Consider the following 19,473-nt stretch of genomic DNA (forward strand, 5'->3'; position numbering starts at 1 on the left):
TGCGTGTTTATAGTGAAGTAAATTCCGTTCGAGAAAATATGTTAGAAATTTGTTGAATATGAGCGAAGGAGCGAATTCAGTTTCGCAGATCAGCGAGAATTCGCTTACGACCTTGAAAGATGAGGTCGATCCTGAGGAACTTCCTCCGAGAACGATATCGCACACGACGAGAAGGTCGAGATTTGGTACAAGCAATGTCCCATTGTCGCCTTATATTTTGATCGATGGTAGAAAATTGCGAAGCTCCTTGGCATTGAGCAAAAAAAAGCTTCCTCGACGTGTGAATTTCCCAACAAATGACAATCACTTGATTACGGGATGCCTGGAACCGGCCAATCCATGGAAATTCGGTGAGGATAAATATTTTTATCTTACATCTCATCCTTACATTCATTCGTTCATTTTATATTGCTGGCTCTTAAAGGTCTATGCTCTGTAATTGTATTAATTAATAAATATTAATGATTCACAAGAATCCATTTATCTACGATAATATTTTAATCGTCATTAAGTTAACTTTATAGATACGTAAATATAAATGTTTCTAACAAATGTATGTATGATGTTTGTTTACTTAGTTGTGAGTTACAGAGATTTGTACTTTATACTTGTATTGATTAATAAATATTAATAATTCAAAAAATTGTATATTCTTAGTAATAATTTAAGCATTAAATTTGATTATTGTTAAAAGATGTTTATATATAAATGTTTGTAAAAACTTTATGTGAAATGTATATTAACGTAATTAGAGAAATTTGTGACTTATAGAGATCTATATCTTATACTATATAATTCGAGAATCTGTACTTTATTTGTCATTAAATTAATTACATGGACATTTAAATTATTTACCAATTAACTATAGAAAAATATCCATATTTCATAAAGATACTTAATTTAAGTTTAATCTAATATGTTAATTATTCTTTAGAGAAGCACTAGAACTTTTAAAATTTAATAAAATCACAAATATTTTCAAAGGCATATAATCTAAAAGTATATTAAAAGGTATTAAGCTAGTTTAATTTATTTCATATGTTTCATTATATTATTTTGGCACTTATTAATAAGAATATATGTTTAGTTATATAGAAACTGTATTTATTTAATAATACTTTTCTATAATAACAAAATAGTATGATTAATTAAAAACTATAATCTGAATTTGAATTGTAATTTATAAATTATAAATTAATAAAATAACTTCTTTAAATTTTATTTTAAAGATGTTATTAGCACTCATAACATAATGGCTATAATCTTAAATATAAAATGATAAGTTACATCATTTGTTAATATCATTTTTGTAATTATTTACTTATATAGTTGTAGTGCACTAAGCCATTAGGTTTTTTTATAGGTCATGCCAAATACAGAAAGTTTAAGATTTCACAATGTGAACCATATACTAATTATAAGTTTGATGCAATATTGAAGTATGTACAATATATAATTAACCTGTAAATTACTTTTAAACCGTATTGTTTTAATTGTAATTTGTAAATTAGATTATTTTAAATAGAACAATGTATATTATAAAATTGTCTTATATAATAAAGAATTTGTTATATTCTCGAATTTATACCAATTTTATTCAAGTACACATTTGACTGTTTAAAAACATTATATGAGAATTAAATAAATTCTTTTTTAATGAAATAATGTGAAACTATGGTATGTGAGAGTATTTTAGTATATCTGTCATTTTTATGCAGTTGCATTTAGTTTACATCATTGTATTAATACGTTCTCTGTGGAATAATGCATATGAAATGGAAGTTAATTTTTTTAATAAAAACAATTATATTCTACAGAAAAACAGTATTTGATTTTTGATATATGTCTTACATTCATGTTAAAGTAAATATTTGGCTGTACTTTTAAGAAAAAGATGGAGAGTTGATTTCCGCTTGATCCTCTGCTTCTAGGGTCAAATTTATCAACTTGCTTTGTTGTGATAGAGAGGTGAACATTCAATGGAAATATAGACACTAGTTAATGATCAAGTCATTGCTACAAATGAAAAGTTTGGTGAGTCACCAATGAACACCGCAGCGAACGTGTTAAAAACATTGTAATTATGAAATGCAAGTAATAAACTGAAGCTCAGAGTTATGTTTATAATATGTGTTGTTAGTGACATTTTGTCAAATAGGTTTGATCATGAATAGAATATAATATATGAGACCTATTACATGAGGCGTATTCAGTATTTGAAAGTAATGAAAAAATGTTCTTATGAATAACATACAAGAACAAAATAAAATAAAAATATGTATGAATATTGTATGAAACTTTTCAATTATTTTCAATTATTTAACTATTTCTGAAGTGGATATCACATGTATTATGTTGCATCTTATATAATCGACAGAATCCTCCAGCATCATCTATTAGTCATATATATCTTAATATGTTGAACTTTTAATTTTTTATATTTTAAAAATATGTTGATTAATTGTTCACAGCTGAAAATGTGAATTGTGAAGATGTAATCTCATCATACAAGGAATCCTGTTTAAAACACAATTCAGATCCTCTGGAGATTGTTATAAATCAGCTTAAGGTAAAAGTGCATCTTTTCCAAATATTTGTATGCAATATTGGTTTGGATCAAAAAAAATATCAAAGCATCTAATGTTAAATACATATTGATTACATATCTAATCATACTAATTATTAATTATTTGTAGTTTTATAACTAATATTCAAACTAGTAGTTACGGATATAACAAGTATATGCGCAAATGTATATATTTAAGTTATAAAATATTGAAACACAAATAAAAGAAATGGAGAGAACATAAAAAGCAGGAATATAAAATTATATTTACACAATATCTGTTTAAATAAATATATAAATATAAAAATATATACATATATAGAAGAAAGATTTTTATTATATTAAATTGAAGCTCAAAATACTTAAGATTAGATATCTGCATCATATTTTACTTTGTGTTTCAAAATAATATTTAAATACTTTAAATATATAAAAAATTATTTTAAACATAACTATGAATATAGTTTATACATATCATGAAAATACATTTATCATATATATTTATTTGATATTTAGTATCGATAATAATGATTACTGTGCAGAATTTAGATACATTGGAATTGAGAAGTGAAGAGTTAGATTTAAAAGGACAGACATTGGATATTAATCATGCGGAACCATTGGAGGAAATTTTCAAAAGAGTTCGATTTAATAAAGTTAATTTAGAAGCCACATCTTTGGATGATGAGGTATTTCTATTAATTAAAAATTTGATCAAAAATAGTAATTTCTTTTGAAATGATATTTGATATCATTTGTCATTTTTATATTATAGAGTTCTGTGATATTATTTGATATGTTAGAATATTATGAATCTGCAAAGCACTTGAACATTTCGTCTAATCAAGGCATTGGAATTTATGGTTGGCAAGCATGTGCAAATATGATAAGAAAGGTATATATAATATGGTACATTTCATTTGAAAAGATTTATATGGTTATTAGTTTCAAATATTATCTTTATTATTTCATTGATTATCGTGTATAGAATGACTATGAATAACGAAAAAATTAGAAATGACACTAAATATATGAGTGTTTAAAATTAAGTTTTATGTTGATTAATACATAATTAATGGAATCATTATTTGTTTAGACCCAATGCTTAGAACATCTTGAAGCTAAGGATGTAATCCTTAATGAACAATACATGAATATCTTGAGTCGTGCATTAAGATTAGTCTGTCATCTACATGTGCTTAAATTAGAAAATTGTGGACTTTCAGGAAGATCTATCGTCACACTAGGTATTTATTATGCAATACAGTTTGTTAGTTTCATTCATTTTTAATTAATTTATTTTTAAGTAGTTACAATTTACTCAAATAAAATTGATGAAATAAGTTTCTGATAATGTTACAGTAACATAGTGCTTTTAACAGTTGCAGCATTAAAAATGAACACTGGAATAAGAGAACTTTACTTAGCTGACAATGGGCTGAATTTATATGATGCAATACAGCTTGGTTCTCTTCTTAGATTAAATAATCATATACAGCTACTTGATATTAGGTACGTAACAAACAGAGGTAATGGATAATAAAACAAAACAATAAGATGTATAATTCTATAGCATTTGTCTTTTAATTATGATTACATATATTTTTAACGAATCTTTCTAATAAAAAACTAATTTACATATTTTACAATATATATTGAAAATTATTCTGAAGTAAAATGTTCTTTTAGTAATAATGTCATTCAAGATGATGGTGTACGTGATATCCTAGAAGGTCTCATCAATCAAATAAACGAGGACAAAGATGGTAAAGGTTTAAGCATATTAGTATTATGGAATAACCAACTGACAAAAAAATCATCTCCCTATTTCGCACGTATTATAGTATGTAATTTTATTTTATCATTATAGTTACGCATGTATGAACTATACACTTATAGTTATTGCTTTATGTATTTATATGCACTTGTATTATATTAATGCTGTTTATATAGGCATTGTCTAAGACGTTAGAGACGCTAAATATTGGAAAAAATATGTTGTCTGATGAGTTGTTATTGATTATAAAAGATGCATTGAAAAAGAACCATGTTCTATTACAATTGGGAATACAATCAACTGAGCTTACATGTGATGGAATTGTTACATTATCTGAAATCATTGAAATAAACCATGCATTGCAAGTAAATATCATAAACTTTAGAATATAAAAAAGGATATAAAATCATTTTGTATTCAACTTATGTCTGTTTTACTGTTTTAGAGGATAGATTTAAGAAATAATAGAATACATTTGACTGGAATAAAGGCTCTCAGTTCTGCTATGAAAAAGAATAAAAATATTACTAAAATAGATTTAGATGATAAACCTGATATAAAAGTGGTAAGTGAACAAATTAGTGTCATTTTTCACTGGAAAAATATTTAAAAATATTATATTATAATTATTTGTTTTTTTATGTTAATAATAGGATAATTTAAACGAGACCTTGCTTCAGTACACGCAGCTTGTAGCTGAAATTCGAAGCTGTTGTTTGGAAAACGAGAAAAGTCGTATATTAGAAGAAAATAGCGAAGGTTTTGATAATTCATATCATAGCAGATTCTGTAGTGCAACCACTCGTAAAATTTCGCTTACTTGTCAAACATTACCATGTTCTTTATCACCCATGATTTCAATACAAAAAGATGAGCCTGGACGATCGATGCTCGAACCGAAACGTATTAATGGAGGTCGTCTTCGTTCTCCAGCCCCTAGTCCCGCCTCTTCACCCATAGCCAGTCCAATATTAAGTCCCTCGCGAAGTCGGTTTGTGGTGTCCCGAGTTCCAGAAACGTTACGTACTACAGAATCCTCAGTACCATCGTCATCATCTGTTCTTCCATCCCTTGGATCATCACCTACCTTTGTCACTTCTGCAAGTGGGTCATCTAGATTTCGTGTTTCAGTTGTTGAATCAGCAAATACTGTATCTTTATCTAAACCTGTTATTACTACGACCAAGGCTGATATCATGGTTGGTTTAAATCCAAAAGTTAATATTGCAGAATCGACTGATTTAAGTTCGAAAGTTAATATTAAAGAATCTACTGATTTAGATGATCTGAATACCGTACTCGCATCTGAATCAGAAAAGAATAATCAAACCATTGAAAATTTTCGAAGTATTTCAAACGACTTGTCTCATCTAGCTTTAAATGTGGTAGAAAAAACGTATGCACCGACGATACTTGGATATCCTGTAGAAGAATTAAATACAAATAAATCTTTTGTTAAGACAAAGGTTGAAACTCAGCCTGATGATAATATAAGTTCTATTAGTCTAGAACGCAAGAAAGATGATGTGCCAGACAATCAAATTATTTCGAATCGATTGGAAGATGTTTCAACGATGACAGATATCGAGAGTGTAGAAAATCGTTCTAACGAAAATACAGAAGATGTAAAAATGTTTACACCTACAGATAGGAACGGAAAAAGTCCGCCTTATAATACAATAAGTGATAAATCAATAATTTGTAAGAAAGGTTACGATGCAACGGATAAAGTAACAAATACTCGTACAAACGAAAGTGTAGAATTGCAGTCGCAAACGAAACACGATCCAATACAAAAAAGTACTTCTAATTTAGGAAAATTACTTTCGCTGTTTCAACATTCTAGTTGTTTTTTTTCTGATTCCACTCCTATTAATCAGTTGAAAAGTAAAAATACGTTTCAAGGTAGCATAAACAGCATGATGACTCTTGGAGATAAATTCCATTATTACATAAAAGATAAGAGAGATAGGATTTATAATCGTGAAACGGAAGAGTCCTCGGTATCGCTAAAGAGTAAATCAAAATTTTTCAATGTTTCTCAATTGCCAAGTTTACAGAGTTTAGCGAATATGATCCCATCGTTTAGATTCGAAGGTAATATAAATGCTCCTGGACAAAGTAATAAGCCTTGTTCCAAAGAAGTAGATCTTTTACTCAAGAAAGATAGTGAAAATGATTCAGTCGATACAGAAAAAAAATCTGTTGAACATAGTAAAGAAAGCAAAAACTTACATGTCTATTTAGAAGGACGAAAGTCCACTCCTACTTTAGATAATCAATTATTATCTGAAAATATACAATCAAAATTTCCTCCTGGTGTTACTAACAAAGATGTAGTATTAGCTGCAGATTGCATTGTTTCGAATATTATTGATACTTGTTCTAAAATTGTGAATAATAATTTATTAATGCATGTTTCAAATAGTAACACGATTGTACCTGTACCTAAATTAATAGGTATACCTGAATATTCTGCTTTAAAAGCAGTTGTACAGAAACGAAATATAGCAGGAATACTAGATAAAGTAGATCCTATACTAATAAAAGAAACGAATAATGAAACTTTAACAGACAGTATTAATTTTACTAGTGATAGCAAATCTTTGTCGTGTAGTATGATGTATGATGTAAGCAATGATATGCATACTGTACATACGTCTGACAGAATGCACAATTTAGTAATATTAAATATAAGTACAAAAGATAATGTTGGAAATAATTCTGCTTTTAATGTAAATAGTACAGGAAGTAATACAGCATGTTTTGTATGTAATCAAAAATGTGTCTGTAATGTAAATAATAAACCACTTGAATGTTATAATACGTTGAAGATAAATGTAGGAACGAATTGTTTAAATAATGAAGTTACCACAATGTATAGTATTGACAGTAATAGTGATAGAAATGTCTTTATAAATGTTCATAATATGCCAACCAGCAATGACGTAGAAGGAATAAATGTATATCGTGTAAATAATAGTACGAATTGGAAAAGCGCAATTGTAAATAACATACCAGAAGCAAAGATATCAAAAATAAATTGTACATGTAAAGATACTAACTCCGAATTTAGCGATGATAGTGTACATTCATGTACTTCAGTACTTTATAGAGATGTAAATACACCAATAAAGCAAGAAGTGGTAGAGCCATTTGTTATAAAACATAACAAATATATTGAAATAAGTAATATAATTGAAATGAAAATTAATAGTTCTATTGTGAAAAATATTATGGATCATATGTTCAAGGATATGAATATTGTTATGCCCATACCAAGAATGTACTCTTCTATGACAAACTTCAATGTGTTAATTCTTAGAAATCTTATACATCATGTAGCAGATATCTCTATTGATGAAACTCCGATCAAAAAGCTTTCATTAGATATTACAACTAATAATTGGCCGAATATCGTTAAAGTAAAGACTTTATTTTGTGATCTATCTCAGATATCTCACTCATCAATGAATGCTATAACTGAAAAGCCAGAAAATATTTATAACAACAATGAAGCGTTAAAAATTGATGAAAATTCTTCACTGGAGGATAATGCCGAAGAAAGTATAAGTTTTTACAAAAAACAGAAAGTCAAAGAAAACGAGGCTTTTGGAACTGTTTCCGAATATTCTTCAGTACCTGTAATAGCTGATCCTATTGTCCATTCAAAAGAAGATGCATCTTATTTGAAAGACAATGATGATGTAAGCAGTAACTCACCAGAGAATATTCATATGCTCAGTAACTTTGGATCAAATATTGCTCAACATTTAAAATGCACAAATTCAGATGATATAAATGATACGACTCAACAATACTTAAATACAATTAAATGTGCAGTTGCCACAACTATATGTCCAACAGCTGTAGTGAACACAAGGGGCAATACAACAGTTGACATTATTTCTGATCAGAATACTAATATTGCTGAGCCTTCATCAGTAATTCGTGCAAACAGGTGAGTAAATTAAGCTATCACAATTGATGAAAATTATAAATCTATATATATATATATATATATTATATTACACTGAAGGTATTTCAGAAGAAAATGTTTATTAAATGTTGTAGTTAGATATTAATATTTTTATATTCTATTTCTCTCCAGTATATATAATTTGAAGAACATGTAATTTATTGTAATTTTGATCTTAAATATTGAAAAGTGATGTGAAAGAACTATTTCATATATTTCATAGTTGATGTTTAAAAGAAGTTTAAAATAAATTCTTTTTATTGTGAATATAAAGCTTTTTGTATTAACAAGGTTCCATATATTGAACATGGTCTCATTTTTTACAAAATCCTTTAATCTGAAATATTCAAGCTAGCTTTAATTTGGAATAATATTGGTATTATGGCACACATGTATAATTAACTGGACTGATCTTATGATATGATTTTCTTCTGTTATATTGAAGCATTAGTTAAATTTAATTTTCTTTATTCTGAATTAAATATGAGCTGAAGCAACACACGCATACACACACACACACGCGCGCGCGCGCGCGCACGCACGTACGCACATTATACTATTAAATAATTGCTTTACAAATGTTATTAAAATAAAATTATAATGTAATAATGGAAATAATTAAAGTCAAACTGAATACTTGTGTATATTATAACGAAGAAAGATTTTTAATGCTTAATATTATCTAAATGATTTCATGCTGCTTATTCTTCATTATACTGCATCATATTGGATATGTGAAATTAAGAATTGTATATAATTAATCTATGTATAAAGTGGACTGATTCAACCGCCATAAACATAAAAATTTATAAAACGCATTGTTTTGTAAAAACGATTTGAATCTGGTGGAAAAATATAATACCTATAAAATTTGTGAGACTTTATATTTTATTTGAGAAGTAATGCTTTTTCTTTTATTTATGCTGATTTCAACAGTATCTTATGTCTCGCTTGCACTTATTATAATAACTTTCATTCGACTAATGAAATCGTATTAATTTTCCTTTTAAAAAATACTATAAAAATTCATTTCACTTTTGTATATTTCCTATGCTAATAAAAAATCTTAACAGTTTGGTCCATATAATACTTAACTTATTTAATACTTAACACATAACACTAGTGTTGTATAAGCAGAAATTAAAAGCTTTATCGTATCTTTTTTAAGAATTTTATATTTGTAAGAACTATTTATTTATATTGATACAGTAAAGTGCTACGAAAACCTTTTAATCTATATAAATTGTTGATACAAGTATGTATGTGTTTTGTAAATTTTATGTAACTGACATTATTTAGTTAAAAATGATATTTGAATTAATAACAGATCTTATTTTTTAAAAGTTGAATATATATTTTATTTGATTCGTTGTTAAACATAAAATTTTAGAAAAAACAATTACTGTATTTTTTTATAATATGTATATGATATATTGATCACATTAAAGTAATTAAGAAGTATATATTATTTATTTTATTGTATCCTCATCATTAATATTTATATATTATCCTTATCATATAAGGTATAAGATATAAGCATTGAATAGAGTTACAATACTGCAATTTCTTTTTATCATATTCATAATATTTATCATATTTTATTGAAGTATCATTTATTTCTGAGTTATCGTTTTGAACCTTTTAAGAACTGTTTAAGAAGTTGATGTAAAGATTTTACTTTACTGTATCAAATGATTATCTATGCTATGAATTAATTTATCATAAAAATGGGGCAGTATAAAATTACTTTATAAGAATCATTAACGTAATTTTTGTAGCACAAAATAAAATCAATGATATTGAAGAAGAAAAAGAAGAAGGAGAATTGCATCTTGTTGAATATGAAGACACAGAATTAAAGAGAAGATATATGGAGGAAAATAACAATCTTTACGATTTTGACGATGAAATTGACGAATTCAAGCAACTGACAATGGATCTTGAACCAAAGTATCAGCAATATGCTAAATGGAGGATCTAAAACTACGTATTATTTGACTGCTTTAATAGTGCGTGATGGTTTTGTAAGAACACAAGTTCAGCTCATAGAGTCGTTCCAAGGAAATTATATTGTACAAAAGAAAAGATATAGGTAAATCTTATAAATGTTATTGTATATATATAGACAATTTGTAGTGTTTTATACATTAGTTCAGTTCAGTTTTAGTTCAAAGGTTTAAATTTATGAACAGAGAAGGTGAAAAAGATACAGGATCCATATACACATTCATGTGTATTAGGGATAATGTTAGTACGTGTTTGATTCTAGTCTAGAAAACAATTGATCTAATATATATTATAGTACGAATAAAAAAACAGCTATAGTTATCAAAACAAAGTTTGAGATCTAACTGTGGCTATTTTGATATTTCAAAATCAATTATTTAAATGTGTTATTGCTAACTTTAGCATTCATATGATTTGCACATGATCGGAAAACGTTGTGCATAATGTAGAGATGGATGTATATAATTGTAATATTGTAATATTATACTACTATGTGTGTACATGAGCGTGTATATACAACTTAATTAAACAATATATACACACTCATATTAGATGCACACCATGAAAAAATTGTTACTTTTGAAAGCAATTTGCGTCATTAAGGGAAAAGTATTACAGAAATTGTTATATGTAACATCAGATTTTTATTTATGAATTGTAAAACAATTTCAATATTGACATAATATATTTTTATTATATATAAGTATAGAATATATATATACACGTATATAAGAAGTTCTTGACTTAAACATAAGTCAATGCTTAGACTTGAAATTTGAGTCTTTGTTACTCGAAGAATGTATACTTGTTACATTGTATATTCGTAAAGTTTTTCTTTAATATGTTATTTCTATAAATATATATAGAACACAACTCATTAGGGAAGAAGGAATGAAATTGACATGATATGAATGTAATTTTATTAAGCCATTGGCCTGTGTCAGGAATTTATTAATACTAATCATCAGTAACTCATAAATTATGTTTCATATATATTCGTAATCGCGAAATTTACTTTCGTACATTAAAAGCAGCCGATGAAATATTACATAACATAAAACTTTAAAGTATTATTTTATAATTAATAACGACTTTATGGAGTTCAAAGTAACGAGTAAATGGATAATACCTAATTATATTTCGTTGAATTTTGACGAAGCATTACGAAAAATTAAAAGAAATATTCAATAGTTATAGTTAGCTATATTCATATATTTCTTCAATCACGAAGCTCTATAACTAAAATTAAAATAAAAAGTCGATTAATGAATAGTACTGTGTTGATTTAGCGATCTTAAAAATATAATTATTGTAATTATTTTACAGATATGTATGTACGTACACGCATGCGCGATTCTGTACATTAAGTTCGCATAGAATTCGCGCGCATGAAATGCGTACGCTTACGTTGTGAAATGAATTATGTACAATTTATATATATTGAGAAGGAATTGAATTTATTAAGAATTTTATCACACCAAGAAATGAAAGAATAAAGATGGTTTACTAACATGTTGCAGTTCAATAATCTCATTAATTAATACACATCGATATTAATATTTGCACATACTAGATATATTTTTATTAAAGACATATGTAAGCATTTTACATTTTTATGTTTCGCTAAATGTTTAAAATAGACGTTATTTTGTAAAAATTCTTATTGTCAAATCAATGAGTGATCTTTATTGATTTATCATGTAAATATGTAAATATTCTATTACTAAAGAATACGGTTAACCAACATTATGAATTAGTTAACATTTAAAATTAATTTGTTTAATTTCCACAGATTTTTACATCATTTCCGTTTCTGCTATACATATGAATATGATATGATATGCTTTCTACACCATCGTCGTAGCAACATGAAATTGTACGCGCAGTCGTGGTTCGAATGTACAAAGGAATCTCACGTACATATATGTATAGTAAAAACACCGATCTATTATTTCGCCTATCAAAAACAATTTATTATTGGCTTATTTGTAAATTATTGTCATTAATGAAATAATTCGAACAATTTATTTAAAATGGAACAATCTTGTCTAAATGCAATTCTACGAACGAATAGAATGTGTTCATAGTTTTGTGATTTTGGAATATTGATCGTGTAATGAGGAAGATTTGTGCTTCAAATACAGTTTGACTTACAAAAATAAGTTTTCGAATAGATCGTGAAATACTATAGATGCATATTTTTTAATATGGAAAGGTCGAATCATTATTTCTGATAGAGAAATTGCCTATCAAGAAAGAACATGAATGATTGGCACTGTTGATCATTCGAAGATTTAGTTTTTGTTCCTTGAGAGTCGGTAATATTATTATTAACTATCTAATTATTTGTTGAAGTAAAATTTTCTGTGTAAATTAAATTTAATTTGATGATCATTTTTAAAGAATGTATGAAAATTTGATTTTCATTGTGGCTGATTAGAATATGAAATTAACTATAATAACTAGTAAATTCATATATTGTAATTATTATTATATTTTTTCGCTTTTTAATATCAATTTAAATCTAAGAATGCTTAAATTTTTCTGATTTATTGAAATTTACATTTTTCGTGCTATAAATGTATATATAAAACAATGATATATATTGTGACATTGATTTATACACTGAAAATATATTGAAATATAAAGAAATATTTCATTTATATATTTTTTCACCAGCTGTTTCTGCCTCATCTTAGTGAAATGTATAATTGGCATGGCTTTGTGATAGTGAATAGTCAATTAATCGGATATTGGCTTAGGTCTTGATAAATATAATGTAAACAAGACACTTTTCTTTTATTCATGTCATGGAGAATATACTTTTTTAAGGTAAATATATTTCTGTTTTCAACTAACTAAATTAATTAATAAAACTAAATTTTTTAAATAATAAGGTCAAACACTAGTGGACCTTCTATATTTGTTTTATACCTTGAATAATATAAATGCAATAAAAATCTTTCCAAAATACTGTTTTAGCTTGGATATGGTAACTATGAATTCTGAACAATCGGCATGTCGCCGAAAACCAGGTGAAAATAATGACATTGGAGGAACAGCTGATCGATATAGAAGTAGAGATAATCAAATAGATCAATGTAACAATCAAAATGGCCAAGCAGTTGACAAATCTCCAAGTAGTCCCACATATCATATCACTGCCTCATGTGCCGAAGATACACCTAATTATCTTGTGTATCAGAAAGTAAGAGAGAATATTTTTTTATAATTTTTAAATGTTCTTATCTTTAATTTTATTTATCTGTGTATTGTAGATGGAAGATATCGTAGAAAAAATGTCAGATGAAGTTACAGGTGTTCCAGTGAAAACGGTAAAGAATTTTATGACAAAAACACCTTCTGTTTTTACTGGTAATATATTACAATTTTATTTGACATTTTATTATTCTTTCTTTATTTTTTAATATGATATTAATGTACTTAATTCTCTTTATTATTTTAGGTACAGATTTAATATCATGGATGATGAAGGCCATGGCTATAGATGATCAAGGTACAATTAAAATATTAAGTACATAAACATTAGGGAAAAATCACAAAATAAAAGGGTTTTTGCTTCTGCTTTCAACTATTAATTATATTATAATTAATCATAGCCTTCAAAGTATAATAGTAGCTCAAAGTAATAGTTATTTATTTAGCTCTTGTTTTAGCATTATTAATTGATTAAAAAAATGTAACTACTACAAAATAAGAGATATGGAATTTGAAGAAGATTACATAAAAAAATGACAAACAATTTAATTGTATAAATAATATTGAATGATTTAATTTCTAAAATGTTCTTTTATTGTTGATTTTCCCTCATAAATCATATAAAAAGTTATTTGATTTTAACTAATTAGAAATGTATTGATATGATAGAGGCACTTCATGTGGCACATCTTATGGCATCTCATGGATATTTCTTCCCTATTGATGACCACTGCCTTACTGTAAAAAATGATAATACTTTCTATAGGTTTCAAACACCATATTTTTGGCCATCAAATTGTTGGGAACCAGAAAATACTGATTATGGTATGAAAACTATTTTTTTTTTAATTTAGCATTGATTACACAAATGTATTTCTTGTACTAATTATATAAATATCAAATTATTTGTAAAAGAATTTATATTTAACTTTAATATTATAGCTGTCTATTTATGCAAAAGAACGATGCAAAATAAAACACGTTTAGAATTAGCAGATTATGAGGCTGAAAATTTAGCTAAGTTACAGAAAATGTTTTCGAGGAAATGGGAGTTCATTTTTATGCAAGCAGAAGCACAAAGCAAAGTCGATAAAAAGCGAGATAAATTAGAAAGAAAGGTACTGGATAGTCAGGAAAGAGCTTTCTGGGATGTATATAGACCAATGGTAATAATATCTAATTTTATTTGTATTTTTTGAAAAAGTATTTCTTATTGAATAATGATCACATATTTAATATAATAGGAAACTTATATAATTATTATATGTTCCAGCCTGGATGTGTTAATACGACAGAAATGGACATTAAGAAAGCATGCCGTACTTATAAACCAATTTCGAAGTTAAACAAACATTTAGGTATGACTAGTACCGACATTCCTTCACATTCAGGATCGTTCTCGATATCATCGATAGAATCGTTAAATAAGGAGATTGAAATGTTGAAATCTAGACTAGATAGATCGAATATAAAGGTCTCGAAAGTTTCAGAAGCGTAAGTAAATATCACCTTTAAATATTATCGAATATTATTGTAAATTTTTGCCAAAACTGTATGATGTTATATAATTAATTTATTTTAAGCAATATTAATTTGCTTAAATTACATATCTTATTTTTAAGTATTTTTAATTGTAATTATTTTAGTCTGATTGCATATTTTGAGCAGTATGTAGAGTATGATCCTTTTTTCATACAACCTGAATTCACAAATCCATGGATATCAGATAATCCTGAAATGTGGGAGCAAGAAAAATTAGCGTACGTGTATTTCTTAATTTATATTATACTTATTTATATGTACATAATTAAGATAATACATCTGATTTTTTTTAAATAGCAAAGAAATATCAACAAGAAGAGTAAAAAGATGGGGTTTTAGTCTTCAAGAATTGCTACAAGATCCTATTGGTAGAGAACAATTTATACGCTTTCTGGATAAAGAGTTCAGTGGTGAAAATCTAAAGTAAGTTGATAGTAGGAAGATATTCTAATTTAGATAGTCATATTCAAGTTTTGGACTAGAATATCTCTATAAAATAAAATACAACTATAGAGATTAAAAATACAAATTCCTCGTTGATATACGTAGATTTTGGGAAGCCGTGCAAGAATTGAAAACATTACCTCAAAAAGAAGTTCAAAATAAAGTGAACGAAATTTGGAATGAGTATTTGGGTCCAGATGCTAGTTGTCCAATTAACGTCGATTGCCAGTCCTATGAGCTAACAAAGAAGCATTTACAAAAACCTGATCGATGGTGTTTCGACATAACAGCGGTACAAATTACAAACAAGATTTTACAAGTTAAAATTAAGAAACTTCGTAAAAAAGATATTTATTCAAGAAATTCATTGAAATATTAAGATCGAATAAATTAAATGTAATAAAAGCTTAGAAATAATAATAATAATGGAGAAAATAATAAAACAATCTTCTGTGGTATTTAATTTTAGGCGCACGTTTATCATCTGATGAAAAGCGATAGTTACTCCAGGTATCTTCGCTCGGAAATGTATAAGGATTTTCTCAGTGGCTCGAAGAAAAAGGTCAATATATCATTTATAAATTATATTTTGACATATTAGATCACTACTATGAGTAGTAGCACCCCGACACGTAGTAGTTACGCAGTTATTAATATAGTTACAATTATTATAATTGTAATTGTTATTGTAACTGTTATTTTAATATTCCTAATGCTGTTATTTTAATTTATAAAAACAATTATGAATATATATATATATTATCATCTTTACTGCTGCCGTCATCATTACCACTAACGTCGTTATTTGTCTTCATCATCGCCATCGTTATGGTCGTCTTCGTCACTATCATCTTTGTCTGCATTATCATTATCATTTAGATAAGATATTTTGTATAATATTTCATTACAATATATAGCTTATCGTTATGATATTATTTACTAATTTTGTTATCCTACAATACTATTTGCATTCTTGTTATATTATTTAAATTTATTTATTTCAATTTTTTCGCAATTTTTGTACACAACATTTTTTATATGCATACACAGTATTTGATCTTTTAATAATTATAATCTTGTTGCCTGCTTTTTGAGATATTTGGTTTCCACTGTGACTTTGAGATTGCTGTGGAGATAGTTTTTTTATTTAGATAGTTTTTATTTAGCAGATTATTATTTGTATATGTTTTATATTTTTTCAGACATTCTTCAGTCTTTTCCTAATTTAGTTTTTAACTACAGCTTCACTACTGATGTATGTATCACCTAGCTACTTCAAGAAAAGAAATGAAAAATTATAACACTATATTTATATTAACTCCAAGCAAAAAATAGTACAAGTCGGTAACTAACAATTATAAAATATCAGTTTGTAGAAGGTTTGTCAATTTATTTAATGTAATTAGATGATAAAAATGACCCAAACAAATTGCAAAAATAATACTTAATAATATTAATGTTCGTAATTAAATAATTATACGTGATTGTGTATGTATATACTCAAGAATCACATTCAAATCTCTAACAGTATCTAAAGATTTCTAACAGTTCTTTTTGTTGGAAACAATTTTTTACTCAACGATGTCAAAAATTTAACTTCATTAGTTTATGCAACCAAAATGTAAAGTTTTTATATTAATGTTACATAATAGACATTATGAATATCATCAACATTATTATCATTATTATCGTCCTCGACATCACTATCGCTGTCAATATTATTAATAACATTTTTATAGTTCTTTATAAGACTTCATAACACTTATATTGCATATACTTAAAACTTCTTAAATAGTAATCCGCTGCAAACTCGAGAGTTTTGTAAACATTTTAAAAAATTAGCTTAAAAAAGAAGTCTTAGCATCTGTTAATAAAATTACATCCTTTGTTCAATTATTTCAGACTTCGGTAAAAGGTATTCGTTCTATTGTATCGTTCAGCGGGCGCAGAGACACAGCCACGTCGTAATCACCAGCTTAAAAATTTTTCATAAATGGTTTTGGGAATCTTTCCAAGTCTCGTGTTATGTTTTCGTATTCAGAATGATTCGAAGAGGAGACAATGCAGTTCATTTTATTACTATCACGCTAAAAAAGAGTAAGTATGCAAAATACTTTAAATCCGCATCTAGCGCAATTTTCCACTTGCTTCCATACAATTTTTTGTAGAATAATTGAGTCTCTTGGAAGCCAAACTGATCAACTCCATTTTTTGTCAATTTTTTAATTTTATTATCTATGTATACAATTAATAAATGTTCAATTCTAAGGACGTTTAAAGAACGGTGTTTGTAACATCATCTTCTACTTTTTATTTTATGGAATTGATCAGAATGATTCTTAAACAGCTCAGTGATAAATTATACCAAGCCCTGAAATAGGTTTTGTAAATAATTTATTCCAATAGACGTATTATTAGTACAAGCAAAAACTGTATAACTGTATAGAGCAATTCTATAAACATTTATTTATTAAATTACACGTCATTAATGATATTTAATTATTTATAATTATTATAATATATTTTTCCCAAGTATAGGTAGTCTAAATTAAAGTAAACACTACAATTGTAAAATAATAATTCTACATGGAATTCTAAAGAGACTATCAAGAATTTCTTAAATATGAAATTTTGATAAGTTGATATTCCATCGACAAAAATGAATTATGTTCAGGTATGCATATGTTTAAAAGAAAAGAAAAAAGCATCTCAGATTATTAACTATTACAACAGTCAGAAACTAAAATGCATGATTAACATATAATGATTAATAATACATTAGTAATTATTATACAATAAAATTTTACTAAAGCACATGTTCCACTATACTCTTCCATATCTTACAAAAATGAAATGTTTGTCAATACAATAAGTATTGTATTAAGTAAAGTAATTGAGATCAAATATTAAAAATATAACTCCTACATTTCTGAGTAACACATAACTCTTGTATGCCTTTGACAATGTTTAAAATCTACAGTATTTGTTTAAGATTAATAAAGAAAGAAACAATAGGATACCACACACCTATTTTCGTATCAATTATATTTTTCATGAATAGACAAATACGCCTGTAGTGAAGAAAATATTATACGAAAAGTTATCAAGCATTTGTAATCTTGTAATATTTATTATATTAAAACGTATTGTAAGCCAGGTATATATTAGAAGAACAAAATGTAATTATAAATATAAGATAGTATAAAAAAGAACAGTGATGTATGATCTTTTATCTAGCAGTAATTCATTGACCCAAAATTTATAAATTGTGTAAGATTATCTCCAATTTTTTAACATTATTTAAAATTATCCGTAGTCTTTTTATTTATGATGTACGTAATTTAAATTTAGTATAGTGATCGATTGCTCCTGCGTGATCGCAATTAGAAGGTATTTTAAGGTAGTTAGGGTATTTTAAAGTATTTTTTAAAGACTATAATATTTGGTTGTTTTTAATAGTAAATTAATTTCAAAATATATACTATTCGTTCTATAAAATTTTTTGTTGTTAAGTATTTTTTCTTAATGGAATTAGAAAACTTTAATTTTATCTTTTTTAATGAAATTGAATAACAGTTTATATTATATTTTCGGTAAAATACAGTTTATTTTGGATCCTTACAAAGATGTAATTTACATAAAAGGAAATATAAAATGTCATATAAAAACAAATAAAAAAGAAATTTAGCAGATATCAATGATATTCCTAAATATCAATACTGAAAAGAAACATCAGACATGCTAAAAGGAACATAAATATGATTCATGTAGGGAATCACAATGACTATATAATAGCACCTGAAATCAAATACATGTAATTCTACTTGTAATGTAAACCAATAGTAATTAAAATTATTTTCTAATTATTAATAAACTTAAAATATCATTTAAATCATATAATTACACATTATTAAAAAAAAAAATAATAAAAATACCATA

The 19,473-nt window shown here is 26.4% G+C and overlaps 2 protein-coding genes and 1 long non-coding RNA gene across 3 annotated transcripts; all 3 read left to right on the top strand.

Moving 5' to 3' along the window:
* The first annotated feature begins 58 nt into the window (after window positions 1–58).
* LOC126874357 (uncharacterized) lies at window positions 59–10,142 on the top strand. Its single transcript, XM_050636282.1, has 11 exons — window positions 59–350; window positions 2,472–2,569; window positions 3,109–3,255; window positions 3,342–3,461; window positions 3,663–3,813; window positions 3,949–4,078; window positions 4,256–4,409; window positions 4,520–4,708; window positions 4,789–4,908; window positions 4,997–8,304; window positions 10,101–10,142. The coding sequence occupies exons 1-11, from the start codon at window positions 59–61 to the stop codon at window positions 10,108–10,110; spliced, it is 4,719 nt and encodes a 1,572-aa protein (XP_050492239.1). The 3' UTR covers window positions 10,111–10,142.
* On the top strand, window positions 1,933–2,285 carry LOC126874381 (uncharacterized). The gene is made up of 2 exons (XR_007692782.1): window positions 1,933–2,077; window positions 2,159–2,285. It is a non-coding gene; the product is annotated as an uncharacterized LOC126874381 (long non-coding RNA).
* A 163-nt stretch (window positions 10,143–10,305) lies between the features above and the next one.
* LOC126874362 (regulator of G-protein signaling 7) lies at window positions 10,306–19,466 on the top strand. The gene is made up of 14 exons (XM_050636296.1): window positions 10,306–11,925; window positions 12,122–12,647; window positions 13,009–13,161; window positions 13,312–13,537; window positions 13,608–13,704; window positions 13,796–13,846; window positions 14,218–14,373; window positions 14,491–14,714; window positions 14,822–15,042; window positions 15,195–15,308; window positions 15,388–15,513; window positions 15,640–15,826; window positions 16,004–16,096; window positions 17,437–19,466. Exons 4-14 carry the CDS (start codon window positions 13,319–13,321, stop codon window positions 17,500–17,502), a joined length of 1,554 nt encoding a protein of 517 aa, XP_050492253.1. The 5' UTR covers window positions 10,306–11,925; window positions 12,122–12,647; window positions 13,009–13,161; window positions 13,312–13,318; the 3' UTR covers window positions 17,503–19,466.
* The last annotated feature ends 7 nt before the right edge of the window (window positions 19,467–19,473 follow it).

The sequence above is a fragment of the Bombus huntii genome, chromosome 16 (genome assembly GCF_024542735.1).
Source record: "Bombus huntii isolate Logan2020A chromosome 16, iyBomHunt1.1, whole genome shotgun sequence".
NCBI classification, from domain to species: domain Eukaryota; kingdom Metazoa; phylum Arthropoda; class Insecta; order Hymenoptera; family Apidae; genus Bombus; species Bombus huntii.

Excerpts from the sequence above, each read along its gene's own strand:
- LOC126874357 (XM_050636282.1), top strand. The coding sequence starts at position 59 with ATGAGCGAAGGAGCGAATTCAGTTTCGCAGATCAGCGAGAATTCGCTT. Across the intron at positions 351-2,471 it reads GGCCAATCCATGGAAATTCG|CTGAAAATGTGAATTGTGAA; the intron begins GTGAGGATAAAT and ends AATTGTTCACAG. Across the intron at positions 3,256-3,341 it reads CCACATCTTTGGATGATGAG|AGTTCTGTGATATTATTTGA; the intron begins GTATTTCTATTA and ends TTTATATTATAG.
- LOC126874362 (XM_050636296.1), top strand. The coding sequence starts at position 13,319 with ATGGTAACTATGAATTCTGAACAATCGGCATGTCGCCGAAAACCAGGT. Across the intron at positions 13,538-13,607 it reads ATTATCTTGTGTATCAGAAA|ATGGAAGATATCGTAGAAAA; the intron begins GTAAGAGAGAAT and ends TGTGTATTGTAG. Across the intron at positions 13,847-14,217 it reads CATGGCTATAGATGATCAAG|AGGCACTTCATGTGGCACAT; the intron begins GTACAATTAAAA and ends TTGATATGATAG.